This window comes from Nestor notabilis, unplaced genomic scaffold, assembly GCF_000696875.1.
Source record: "Nestor notabilis isolate BGI_N333 unplaced genomic scaffold, ASM69687v1 scaffold22197, whole genome shotgun sequence".
Lineage (NCBI taxonomy): Eukaryota > Metazoa > Chordata > Aves > Psittaciformes > Psittacidae > Nestor > Nestor notabilis.
The window spans coordinates 27,852-41,764 of record NW_009938123.1 but is presented as its reverse complement, the minus strand read 5'-3'; the positions used below and the strand labels follow the sequence as shown (position 1 = coordinate 41,764).

General features: G+C 44.2%; 1 protein-coding gene across 1 annotated transcript in view; it reads right to left on the bottom strand.

Moving 5' to 3' along the window:
• Nucleotides 1-13,913, bottom strand: part of GALNS (galactosamine (N-acetyl)-6-sulfatase) — a 40,716-nt gene that overhangs the window by 1,886 nt on the left and 24,917 nt on the right. The window contains exons 11-12 of the mRNA XM_010019178.1: nt 11,891-12,012; nt 1,832-1,949 (exon numbers count right to left, since the gene is read on the bottom strand). Coding sequence (XP_010017480.1) covers nt 1,832-1,949; nt 11,891-12,012 — 240 coding nt within the window. The remainder of the gene's footprint in view (nt 1-1,831; nt 1,950-11,890; nt 12,013-13,913) is intronic.

Below are 13,913 nucleotides of genomic sequence, written 5' to 3'. Positions count from 1 at the left end.
GTTAGAAAGTTGCAGGGGAGGGGCCAGCCACAGCTTCTCTGGGCACCCTGTGCCAGCGCCTCAGCACCCTCACAGGGAAGAACTTCTGCCCAATGTCTAATATAAATCTACCCTCTTTCAGACATAATACTAGGGGGTGATATTTATCTTCCAGCATCCTCCAAAGACAGATTTAGGGCCCAATCAACCCCATCAATACTATCACTCCAAAAAGATTTTGAGTATCTTAACTCCTGGTCTCAAAAGGCAGTAATTTGGCACCTGTTTTAGTTTTGTGATGAAGAGGAGGAGGAAGAAAGGGGCAGCTGGTGAGGAGAAGGACTTGATGTAGTGCTGATAGAGATGCTGATAGTCTGTTAGGAGTTTACATATAATAGGAAACTCATCATGTTTCCTGCTGGGATTTGAACATTTCTCCTGGGATTAGAATACCCTCCAGCCGATTGTGGAGGGCCAATTGATCTGCTTTGAGCTTGGCCGGGCATTGGAGCAGTCATTAGCTGCCTCTGCTTATAGACCAGGCAGGCATGGCTGGACATTGCCACAGCAAAAGCAGCCCATGGTCTGCAGAACTTCTGCCCAACAAGATAAAGACAGAACATGGCATTCTCAGGGAGAAGATTGACCCTAAAAAGAACCAAAGAGGGGTAGAGGATGAAGTGCAGGACCTCCAGTTCAGCACATTTTCCACTATGCAACCCAAAGACACTGTTGACAGACAGAGAAACCAGATGTTTCCACAGCACCTAAACACACTACACCAGGGTAGCCACAGAACAGCCTACAATTTATGAACCAGTTTTGGACTGGAGTTAACACAGAAGAAATGCCTTTCCAGTGAAGGTCTCTGGCAGCAGCCAGGCACTGGGGAGAGTGCCTCAACCCAAAAGGTCCCAGAGGAGCACAGAACAGTGTTTACAAAAGGAAAAGTTGAATAATGAAAGAAAACAACACAGAAACAATGGTCCTTCAAATCTTTTTCCTACTTAACATCCAAAAATAAAAAGATGTGATAAAGCTAAAAAAGATCGTTGCCTTCTGACTGCAGAGGCACAGCTCCACATTTTCACTGTTCTGGCTGCTTGGAGATAGATCACAGCAGCAGGTACCAACTGTTTGCTTCAGCAGGTTATTTCAGCATCAGAAAGATTCTGCCTGTTACTATTTTGTGTCAGTCTACAGGCACATCTCCTTAGACTACACAGACCCTTGTCATCTCATAACTTTACCTCCTACAAACTCTCCAGTTTCTTTCCCAGGTTCTCAGCAAACCAAGCAGCATTTGACATTAAAGCCAAACTGTAACTTTCCAACATGCAGTTTGAAATGGAGAACAGAATTAAAAATGCCTGTCATCTTTCAAGCCAGAAAGACTTCGGAAAAGTCAGGCACGGGTGGAATTGGAGGAGACCAAGCAAGACCGAAGGTACTCACACACATGACTGGAAAAGAGCCACTGTCCCAGTCTCACCACTCAAAACACAGAAGATTTTGAGATTTGCAGAAGGAGATTAGAAAGGAGAAGGACCTACAGCTGTAGATACTGCCAGATGTCTACGGAAGGAAGCCACAGAGTTTGTAACAGCATGTTGATAGACCTTCCAGACCTAACCCCACTCACTTGGTACGAGCCTTCCTGTGCCACCGAGCTGCACAGGTAACAAACAGCCTTCTCCTTCGTGGAACAGCCAGACAGCCCTTCAAACAGGCTGGTGTGCATCTCGCCTCCATCCTTCTCTGGCTTGTCACCCTCTGGTGATGTTTTATAAAGCCTTTACAAAATCTATTTTAAACTGAGACTTCTCAAACATATTTATGCTTTAATGCTCACCATGACGGCCCTGTCACACATGTTAAGCTGTGGCTCCCCTGGCACCATGGTCACTTTGTGCTGCTGGACAATGACAGATATTTGCTCCATTGCCCTCTGGTATTCATTGCTGGCAAAACTAGAATGTGAAAAAAACACAGATGTTATTAGTGAGGCTTCATACATGGCATCATTACAGTGTCCACATCATGGAGCTGGGTCAGGAGACTTGTCCTGGGCCACAATAAAGAAGAAGAGTACATAAACTTGCAATTGACACTAACTGCCCACAGGTCCGTAGGGGAATGAAACATCTGGGCTGAGAGAGTTCAACCTGGCGAGCCCTGGAGGCTTTGCTCCAGGATGCTCTGCTCAGGGCAGCAAGGATGGCACATGGCTTGCCCTCGCCAAAGAAGCACATGGCTCCTGATGGGTCATCTCCACATGGGGCTTCAGCTCTCAAAACTGCTGTTCCCAAATGTGTTTCTTCCTAGGCAGGCAAATAACACTGTAAGCTCATGTTGAGTCCCGAGGGGGATCTTTTTGGCAAACGTGGTAGGTACAAAGAAAGGTGCCTGCCCTTGAGCTGTGCCTTAAATGATTATCAAGGAAGACTTGCTACAACACAGAACAAACCTTGCCAAACACATTAGTACACAAACTAGCCTGCAGAGGCTCTCTGCACGTTCACTGTCCACTCTTTCAAGTGCTTTTCCCTAATGTGTATTGAAACAAAGGTAATGCCAATACTTTGTTTTCCACATGTTCTCAAGCTAAGGGTTTAGAATACAACCCTCGGGTAGTAAAACTTCACAATCACCAAGTAAGATGAACTAGTATTATGCAAACAGGAAGATGGAGAAGAAGAATAGAAGTGACTTGTCCAAGACAAGAATACCTCCTCCATTTCGCAACCTCCCAGGGTTCTGCCCCATCTACATTCTTCCGTTACAGCTTTATTATTACAAGCTGGGACCCATCTGTCATGCTCCAAACCCTCATACAGGGTTATAAATTATGAGATTTTTATCCATCCAATTACTCTAATAGGTACTTGTTTAAGTGGTTCAGGGTGTACTTCACTAATACTTTGAGTATCTCTAAAATGGAGGATTACTACCCAATGATCTCATTTTGTCCATCATGTTAAGGGTCACTCAAAAAACAGAGAGCAGCAAATTGCTTCTGAAGATAAAAGAAACAATGCAGCTTGGTCCTGACCTCGGTCTCCCTTTGCTTACAGTCCAAGCTGGCCACCAGCCCCACACTCCAGCTAATTTCCTTCTTTGAAAAACAATCACATTTTGAAGCCCAGTAATGTGCCAACAGTTTCCAGTAAACCCTATAAATATCACATCTCGGCAGCCATCCAGAGAGAAGCTGATTGTGGGGATGGGCCTGAGCTTTGCTGATAGAGAACAGGAAGGGAATTTGAAATGACAAGCTTGAGCAAACTAATCTGTTGCTCTCACACCCAGCTAGCTGTATCCTGGTGGAGAGACTATCGCTGGGACTGGCTGTGTCATCTGTATGGGCCACCCTGAAATTCAGACTGTTCTTGTGAAGCTCCTGAATTTGCTTCCTCCTCTCCCACCTTAGCTCCTACAGCAGCCAGCTGATTACTCCCGCACTGCCCCAAAGACAACTGAAAACAGCAGACAGGCAAGTGTTTGGGAGCTGCCAAAGACCATCTCTGACTCCTGCCCTGATGAAGACACTCAAGGCAGCAATCACTTGGCTCAGCCAGGGTTGCATCCGGTGGCACAATGGCCTTTCAGCTTGGTGAGATTTTATCTGGAAGCCCTCTGGTTTCGTTTCAAAGCACAGCATTGCCAGCCTGCTTGAGAGAAAGAAAAAAAGGAAACAGGTTTTTACAAGAGGCAGGGAGGGTTTAAAGCTAACCTGTGCTGACATGCAGAGGACAGCAAACACAGGAGAGCCTGCACACGGAGAGGAAAGGCTGCAGACAAACACACTGCCTAAAACCACAGGCGAGTGCCAGGGTTGCGCACAGCATGTTGGACATCTGAGCTGGAGACTGGATGAAACAGGGGAGCCAGAAACCCTGTAAAGCTGGTGATGGAAGTGGAGATGAAATGCAGTTTAGGGAGACACATGTATTTCAGTGTTTTAGATTTCTAATGCAGCTATTGTGCCAGGATTTGAAAGCTCTTCCAAACCCAAGCTAATCACACTTTATTAAGATCCTTAGATGAAGGATTAATATTAATTAATACATATTTTAAACGATTGTTAGAGTCTAACTGATACTCCAGATATCAAATAGTTTAATTCCTCCTCCTGCTGCTCTTGTAACTATCCAACTTGTTTATTTATGTCACATTCTTGTGTCATCTCTCCAGCATTGAAGATCTTCTTTTGGAAGTGGACTCATAAGATAAAATGTTGCTGCTAACTAATTAAGCTCCACAGCATCTTTGCAAATATTTAAGTGCTAAAGAGATAGCCGAATTTCATCCATCGGAACAGCTTTTCATACATCGGATTCCAAATTAGCTGTAATCTGGACAGACCAGTGGAAAACACAGCTGTGCTCTGGATGACAGATAAACAATATGTTGTCATGACTGCTGCTTTTTGCTCCAAATATGCCAGTCCTCTTGCAATGAAAAAAGTCTTTTTGCTGTAATCCAAACTCCTGCGTTTATCCACAGCATTGTTGCTCATTAGCAACCTAAGACATACGAATGCCACAGTATAATAAAACAGGCTTGAGTCATTTGAATCATCATCTTGCTTTAATTCCCATGTTCAGGACACTTCAGGCTTTTTCAGCTAGCTCAGCAGTGACAGGAAATCTTGGCCTAACCTCAGCTCCTGGTGTTTTTGAACTGCTCTCCCCTGCAGCTTCTACACTTTTAGATTATTTCAGCATTTAGCACAGGCTGAATGACTTCCCCAAAAGCATGATAGAAATGGCTTGGCACACATAAAGGACTCGCACTTCCCACATAAGTACAAAGCTGGCTAAAGCTAAAGAACATGTATAGATTATGCTCCAAGTCAGACCGCTAACCTATAAACCTTGTCTCAGCAGGGCTTAAGATGCTCTTAAGCTGGCTAAACCTGTTGACGCTAGCTTAAAACATATCCGATTGCAGCCGTCTTCCTTGTGTTGAAGCACATGACAGTGATGGACCCCGAGTGCTGTAAGGTGTCATTCAATACTGGATGATCATCTCAGATTGTCTTCAGATGCCTCAATGGAACACATGAACTATGTTCCTCATCCAGATGTGTATCAAGGCTCCATGTATAGCAGGGGACTGTGATGCCCATAGGATGGTACCAGCCCCGGAGCTGGCATTCACAGAAACCAGAGCATCCACTGAGATAAAGCCATGCTGGCGATGGGGGTTGGTCTTCCCATCTTGGCCCCATGGAGATCCCTGTTCCTGGCTTTGATGAGCTCAGGTTTTGCTCAGACAGACCTGTTTAGCTCCACAATATCCACCAAGATCCAATATCTATGCAGCGATTTGTAAAGTATTTACTGACTGTGTGGCAAGGGTTAAAACTGTCTCCGGTCCTATGCAAGAAATGCATTTTGAGACAAAATCTGCAAGAGAAAAGTGCCTTTAATTTGTCTATAAGATAGGGATAATTACTTCATGGTAATCAGTCTAAGTTGTTAACAGAGCTGGGCACCTCTCTCACTCTTACATGGAGTCCCATCATTTCTCTGAATGCATATGCAGGACTGGGCTGCAAGTGCAGGGTTTGCTACATTCTCTGTTCCAAAAGAAGATGATATTATCTATACAGGTGTTTGGGCATTGTCTGCATGAAGACCCAGACCTCGCTGCCTCCAGGGCATGCTGCATTTTGTATTCTAGCTCAACAATCCTGCAGAAGGAGAGCTGGGAATAGCACTGGAAGAATGAGAGGCTGAGCAGGTGGTGTTGTGAGGAGTTTGCTAAAAGAGATCCCCCAGTGTACATGAAATTATTCCATGCTCAGAATGAGCGAAGAGAGTGGACAAAGTCCAGGGTCATTACACTAATTGACACTTTACCTCTGGGAAGTCTCTGGAGATCCAATCAGGGCTGGATTGCGAGCGCAGGGTCCCAGGCACAGGTGTGGCCTGTGCTTCCTTCATTTAGTGTAATTGTGCCTTGGCAAGCTGCTCCCATCTCCTCCCTCAGCAAACAGCTCCAGTGTAACCTGCTCTGCTATTAACCCCACCGTGCCCTACACCGAAATGCAGGTTTGGAAGGAGGAGGGTTTGTCTCACACACTGCTTTTGGTGTTAGAGCTCTGGTTCAATCATGCAGTCCTCAAGTCTTTCACCTTCAGGTCTGCTGGCATCCTGAGCTGTAAGGAGAGGGAGAGGGCGATTCTCCACCATCATAAATATGCCCTCAGACCAGAACCAGAGAAAATTAAAGAGCCTTTTCAGCATTGTTTTATATGTCAATCTTGATGCTTTATACTTCGTCCTGGTGATTCCTGTGCGGGCTCAGTGCAGTATGTGTATCCTGGGAGCAACAGGACCATGTTATTGTCAAGAGGAATGTTATAAAATAGGTATTATATAGTGCACTTCATAGAAACCTGACAGCAGGCTCTCAACAGTAGCTTCCAGATTTGTAGCATGTTCTAGCAAATGCACATGAAGTTATGGGAAGAGCAGAAAACTTGGGTAATGATTTGTATATTTAACTTCCTTTTGCACTGGAATTATCTTAATTAAACCCATTATTACACCCAGATTTGGGTAATTTGATTTTATCTGTTATCAGTGCTTTGAGGCTGTTCAGCACTGTAGTATCCAAGTCTTGATCTTGTATTATTCAGTCTTCCTCAGTTCCTCTCTTCCATTACCAAGTTCATCTGCAATTTAAAGTCTGCACAATACATGAGGCAGACAACAGGTTTGGGGCTCTGCTGCTGAAACTTGCAATTGCCAGAGAGGCTCAGGGCCAAAGTAAAACAAAGAAGGAATCAAAGAGCAGATTGAAGGGCGGCCTGTACCTTAATTCACATATCTGGTCCAGCAGCCATGGAGATACTCCTGGACATGTCTGGCCATGTTAGCCATACATATACTGGGAGTACTGATGATGCCTCTCACCTGTATTGGTTCTCTGGATGGTGCCCACAGCCTTCCTTGCAGCAAGGAGATGTGATTGTGCTCTACTCAGTCACCTGTTGTCACAGAAGTTGTAAGTCCCCAGCTTCAAGAATCCTGTCTTCCTGCTGGATTTCATTGCGAGCCACCACAGCGTTGAGGGCAGCAGAGGGCATAAAGGCAGAATGAGTATGTAAAACCCCAGTCTTTGTGTGAACAGGAGACAGAAAGTAACAGCTATCCATCTGATCCTCCTGCTAGTTGCTTCTGTGGTATTTCTGAATCATAATTCAAGAAATAGGTTCTTCAGGCTACTTTCTTGAGGCTGTAAGCACTGCCTGGACCATCTCTGAGGAAGATGATGTCCATTTCCAACTGCATTTTGCATTTTTGAAACTGGTTCTTTTGGCTTTTTATTTCCAATATTCCTTCTTATACAGCATCACTCAAGTCTAGACAGTTACTCACCAAAATACCTGCAAGCTGCTGGTCTGCCATGATTAAGCATGAGTTACAGGTTGATAAGACGATGTGCCACAACACAGGGTGCTGAGGCTCCTGATCCACAGCTATCCACAGTTTCAGTGTTCCTGAATGCCTTTTTTCCTGTGGCAGCAGCTAATTCACCCCAGAAATGCAGCTGGTATCATTTCCTTCTTTTCAAGAAGATGAGGAGTCAGCATCTCCCCTGGGCAAGATTCTGGCTTTTTGTTATACACAGTTTTTTACCAGTTTTGCACCTTCTCTCCTTTACCTACAGTCAGGTTTCTGCCCTGATCTCTTAGGTGAGACTGGCAACTTTTCTATCAGATCCCTTCCCCTTTAGCTTCCCTTCAGGAGCTTCTTCCCTTCTTTTCTGGCTCCATAACTAGTGCAATTACCTCTTTGATGATTTCCTGGATTTTCCATCTGCTCAAAATAGGCACTCTTGAGCTCTCTTGTTAATTAATGTGTTCTAAAATCATTATGTTCATCAACCAAGACTTATCACTTCCATTTTCTTTCCATAATAGTGGAATCTGTTGCCCTAAGTAAAACACAGGTATTTTGACACTCAGAATTTAGTAAACTCAATATACAAAGCACAAATCCCCTAGTAATTGCACCTAGGGCAGAAACAAAATACCAGCTAGACTTGGGGAAGTGCTTCTGCTTTGTGTGCTGCCTAACACACAATCTTATTTATATTTTAAAGTTGAGAGCTATAAAAAAAGAGATACCTTCTATCCCACAGCCTACACAGATCTAGTCAATCTCTTGGATGACAAAAAGACACAAACAGTTCACTTCTCACTACACAAGGACCAGATAATAAGGAAAGTCTTACTTACATCAGTGCAGTTACATTGCCATTTTTGGCAACCAAAAGAGAGATTATTCACCAGTAACCACACTTCTTTAAAATATATTGCCCATAAATACCCCAGTATTGCAGGTGTTACTACAAGCACCAATCCAGATGCCAGTGTTGCCTCATCATGTTGCCTGCAATGTTGTTGCCTGCAGTACCTGCAGGCATGTTCTTGCCTATCTCATCCTGCAGCCATATAAATGTCGAGCTCATCCTACAGTGCCAAGCTTCTCTCAACACCAGAATCCGAGAGTCCTGCAGTTCTCAGGAGAGTCACCCTCTTGCCAGGAGAAAGGGGGACAAGAACTTGGGAATGAATGAATCTGATGCTAGTGATAAGCATGTGCATCCTGAAGGCCAACTACAGAACAGGGATCTTGCTCCATCCAGTCTGTTGATGTGATGATGTAAATATGATTCTATGATTTTATGAAATATGCCATCACCTGGGCAAGCTCAGGCAGCATGAGGACTCGTAACATGCATTTGGCCCTGCTGTGAATCCCAGCTAACAAAATGCAAAGTCTGTGGGGTTGGTGGATTGCCTGGGTGAAGTTCCAGTCCAGACTGAGAAACACCAGTAATTATCTTTCAACATGGAGAGGTAAACACAACCATGTCCCTTGGCAGCAGCTGGGGTGGAGGAAGCTGTCTAGCCAAAACCAGAGGGGCAATAGCAGGAAGAAACAGTCACAGCCCTGTTGGGAGGGTCTGTTCCTGGACTCACACATGGGTAGGGATGCATGCACAGCTTTACATGAAGGGGAACAGAAGTGCAGGGTGCCATATGGCTCAGAACTGCCAGACGTGCCCTCAACATGATGACAGGACCTGGCTGTAATTGCCTGACCAGTTTTTCGACTGCATGAAAAGTACTCCTGTGGGAGATAAGCTTTTGCTGATATAGTTTCCAGGCAGGCTCCAGGAAATCCAGTGAACTGTGTAAGGAAGAGGAAGGACTTGTCCTGCTTCACTGTGACACCCAGGGAAGTGGAAACTTTACGTGCTTTCTCTACGTCTTGAAGGACTTGCATCTTCAGTGAGCCCTTTAGCAGCCAGTTCCCCAGTGAAGACTGCAAATGCTAATCCCCACGTGATGAGATGATCTGAAATCAGAGCCTCAAAAAAGTCTCCCAGTATCACACAGTACTTGCATGCAGAGTCATGACCCAATGCCATTTCAGATGAGACTGCCTGAGCTTAAGCACCCTGCAAGTCAAGTATTGCTTAGTTGACTGGGCAGACTGATTTCTAGGATGCCCTGGCTCTGAGATCCCTTGGGATCCTAACAGGAGCCCAAATATATAAGCATTACATCCCTCTGGAAGTGCGTGTGATACCTGGCCTTCATGCACCCCAACGAAACCTGCCACTCGTGGTTTTGCATGTGACTCCACTCCGAATTAATTGAAATCAAGAGACATGACAGATTATTTAAATAATTTTAGGGAGAAGAAGAAGTTGTACTAAAATAAGGAATAAGTGAAATAAAAAACTAGCAAAAGCAGGCAGAGAGGACAGGGCATCAGTGTGCAATGCTGCTCCTTCACAGCAGCAGCAATACCAATAAAATCCAGTGCAGATTTAACAAAGCAAAGTAAATGACATAAAAGAAGAGGGAAAGGTACCAATAAATCAGGGGTACAATGCATTTTTTTCTAAATGCTTTAACAACATAACGATGCACCAGAGGACCCAAGCTGGTGAAAGAGCTACGATACACCCTGCTCCTCCAGGCTGCAGGAGGGTGAAGAGAGGAGCGTGGCCAACATGGACTGTGAACACACACCCAGCATGTATGGACAGACAGATGCACGCTTGGAGGAGAATGCTGGATTCCCTTCTGAGCAACATTAGTGTCGGGACTCCCAGCAGGCTGTCTGCCAAGGGGGATAATTAAGCTAAATAAAAATACACAACAGTAACAGCTCCACAAATGAGGATAATTTAATTACCACATTCGATATAGGAGACCCACTTCCCATGAGTTTTCCACTGTGACCAGAGAGGAGACAATAGCAACAGAATGTGCTGCAGAAAGGAAGATTCATTTACTAAGAAGAGGCTTTTCTATTAAGGTCTGCATATTAAACAACATCACAGCTTTCCATAATTGTGCCATAATCTTGCCATAAAATTCAATCAAAGCAACAGCTTGTGAACGTCCAAAAATCAATGGAACTGTACGAGAAACGATTGCAGATGTAACACTGGAATTTATTTCAATGCTCAGTCCATGGTGGTGGTAAGGAACATCTAAATAACAGGGAAGCAGGTGTCCTACAAACCTCTTAGGGAAGGGCTCCTCTCCCTCAAATTCAGAGGAAACAAAACCAAACTACAGTTCACTTAATACTACCAATTTGTTTGGTTTTGGGGAAAAGAGGTCATTTCTAACCACTCATCCTCCTAAAATAAAGTAGTTGGTAAACTAAACATGGGACAGTCTCATCTGGAATCCCAACCCAGTAGCGTAGTTTCACTGGGTTGAATTTAAAACGCAAGAGCTGCAGATTTGCTTTATTCATTAGTGATGAAACTCAACAGAAAGTGAGAGCTAACACGGGGGGCTTCTGAAGAGCTTTATACGCTGAGTAATGCACCTCTAGAGTGCTTGTCTGTTAAGCGAGAGAGAAGGAGAAACACTTTTCCTCCCCTCCTCTCTCTAGTGAAAACACTTAGTGGACAGCACAGGCTCAGTTCTTTTGAAAAGAGTGCAGTGAGTGCATCCACTCAATTATTTAAAACAGTTGAGTAATTGAAGTCCTGTCAGCTCAGAAGAACATCTCTCTTGTGAAGCTGCTGCACAAAACATCTCTGTGCAGGCGGTCACAGTAGCACTAGTTTTCGTTTTATTTATTTCCACATTCTCCAATTTGGAGCCACTGGTGAGGGATGAGGCTGCATGCCCCTGTTTGCAAGTAGTTTTGCCACAGGGTAAAACTCAGTAGAAGGAAGGAGGGAGGTGGGGATACCTTGGGAGCTTTTTTGGAGGTGGCAGGTTTATATGTGGGCTGTGCTGGCTTATGACTACATAAATCCTTACAGAAATCTCTCAGGTGTATGCTGAAGATAAATATTACAATAGTAGGCTTATGGGAAAACGGATTCAACCAGCCAGGAAAGTCCAAGGACGGAACAGGGCTGAACAGAATGTCCTATGGGTAGAGACCCTCTGGAGAAGCTCCTTTATCAGGGACTAGGAGATCAGAAGATTACCACATTTGCCTTCCACAGATTCTAATGCAGAGAGAAAAACCACTGCGGAGTGTACAAAGATGCCTAGTCATTTCTTCTCTAGCCCCAAAACACGCAGAGAATCATAGCTCCAATGCACACACCAGCACCACTGCTTTATTCCACAGCTGCCCTGCACTCTGTCCTGCCTTGTCAGGGGTTGCAGGACACAGAACAAGAACGACCAGCTTGACGAGTTAAGTTCTGGACATGTGCACACCCATCTAACCTAACCACTTGAAAACCAGTGTTTGTTCCTTTCTTTTTACCTGCTTTCATCAGTAATGGCTTTCTGGGACAGTTTTCAAGCAGATTAGAAGAAACAGCTACCAAGGCAAATGAATTATATAAAGCAGATGCTGATAGTGCTGAGTTTTGACATCTTTGTTAAATGGCTCACCTCAATGGATACTTCTCGCCAGGGTCCCTTCCCAGGTGGAAAAGCAGTGGCAGGGTAGTATGCTCCTCCTGTGTATGTGTTGTCACTCCAGAGACATTTTGCCCAGGACAAAAATCAATGCCCTGCAGGGAAGAAGAGAGAGGTCATCAAGGGTGAAGCAAAGGAGGGAGCAAAATTATAGCTGACGCCAGTTTCTTCAGCATGTTGTTCCAATGTACCTACAAAACCAAGAATTATTTTAAACAAGAATCCACTCCAGTCTGAAAATGGATTCTGATCTGATGGGGTAAAAGAAGGTTGGCATTGCACTAACATAGAAGCTGAAGCAGGCCTTGGATTCTTGCCTTATAGAAAAGTAATCTCTATGAAATACTCATTAAAATGAAATGGCAAAAAAAAAAAAAAAAAGATGAAGAGGTGAAACCATTTAATCATAAAAATTCTGCACATGGAAAGAATCTTCCGTCTTTGGTTTCTATGGCTTCAAAATACACAGGGAGGACTGGAGCACTCAGCAGTTCTGAACAGAAAGCAGCAGTCCCTGGGAAGACATCCAGCCAAACCAAGGAGCATCACCCTGAGAGGCAATGAGACCTGCTGGCCCCCCGACAGCTCAGCTTGCCAGCACCTGACACCATTCCTGATGGATCTGTTGCACTAAAGAATGAATTCATTTTAATCTGATTATATAGAAATGGGTGCATTTGTTGATCTGATTCATAGCAAACTCATGTGGTTTAAGCCCACAACTAACTCTGTTCCAGCTGAATCCAAAACACACGCTGGTATAGAGGCACAAACCTGGGAATGACAGTGGAGCTGAAAGAACTGTATTAAGTCTGGAGATGTTCCTGTCACTAACATTCAAGTCTACGGGGTCTGGAGATGGGATTTCCCAGCAAGTCCAGAGCTGTGAGATCTCTGGTCTGCCCTTGCCAGGCTGCATCTCCCAAATCCTGGCCAGTTATTAGCCAGGTGTGGAGCTCCCTAATCCCTATAGCCAGGCCTGCAATCCTGAGGGCTAACAGAACCTATTTAAACCCTGGGAACAGCAAAAAACCGCAAAGCACTAATTTCACTGAACAGCAAATAAAGCAGGGGGCCCTGTAGACCAGCAAGGACCAGCACCAAATGGACTTGTTAAAGCTCAGTTTTACATTTCCAGCTAACACGCTGCGCTCCTTACAATACCTCAAAATGCCCCGAGACATGGACAGAGACATGGAGAGAAGGTAAATGGGAATGTTTCAATGGAGGTGGGAAAGCAGCTGTAGCATTTGCTTATAAACCAAACAATCTGAAAAGGCTCTCTACAGATGTTGGTGGGATTTGATTGGCAAACAATTTTCTAAAAGTATCCCGTGTTTTTAATGGACAGCTGGTCAGTGGAGCAGTTAATATTCTGCTTTTCAATAAAGCAAGAAGTTTAGAAGCCCATGAAATCCCATTTATCTGCACAGAGCTATAGATTCCTGAATCACTGACTGGAAAAATAAGAGAGTTGCTTGATAGGTTGTAGTGGCCTACCAATAATGGACTTTAAATGGATACAAAAATGATTGACCTTTCCACCTTGTGACACCGCAGGCCTCTGAAACACACAGTGAAAAATAGATATTTTTTTTTCCCCCTCAAAAGGAACAGTTAATGAAAAGGTATCAAAGCCTACACAACATTCAAATTATAATTTGGATGCAAATCAAACAAGCAATTTAATTAAGAGCCTGCTAATTGGTACAATGCTGTTTGGCTGCAAATGCTTTAGTTTGAAAGAAGATTTTAGTCTCTTGGGTATTTGTTTGTATGTTGCTCTGTGTACATTTTATCTTTTGTTTCCTATAAAATCCCTGTAGCCAAAGCTCTTGAACACAGCCCAGGCTGCATCCCAAGGAATCAGAGGGAAGAAAGTGCACCAACTTGCCTGATGCCACTAGCCAAAACCTACCTGTCTTTCTAATCTAAGCACCCAATGCCCTCTTCAAAAGTACTGGGGGAAAAATAAATAGAAAAAATAAAATCATGT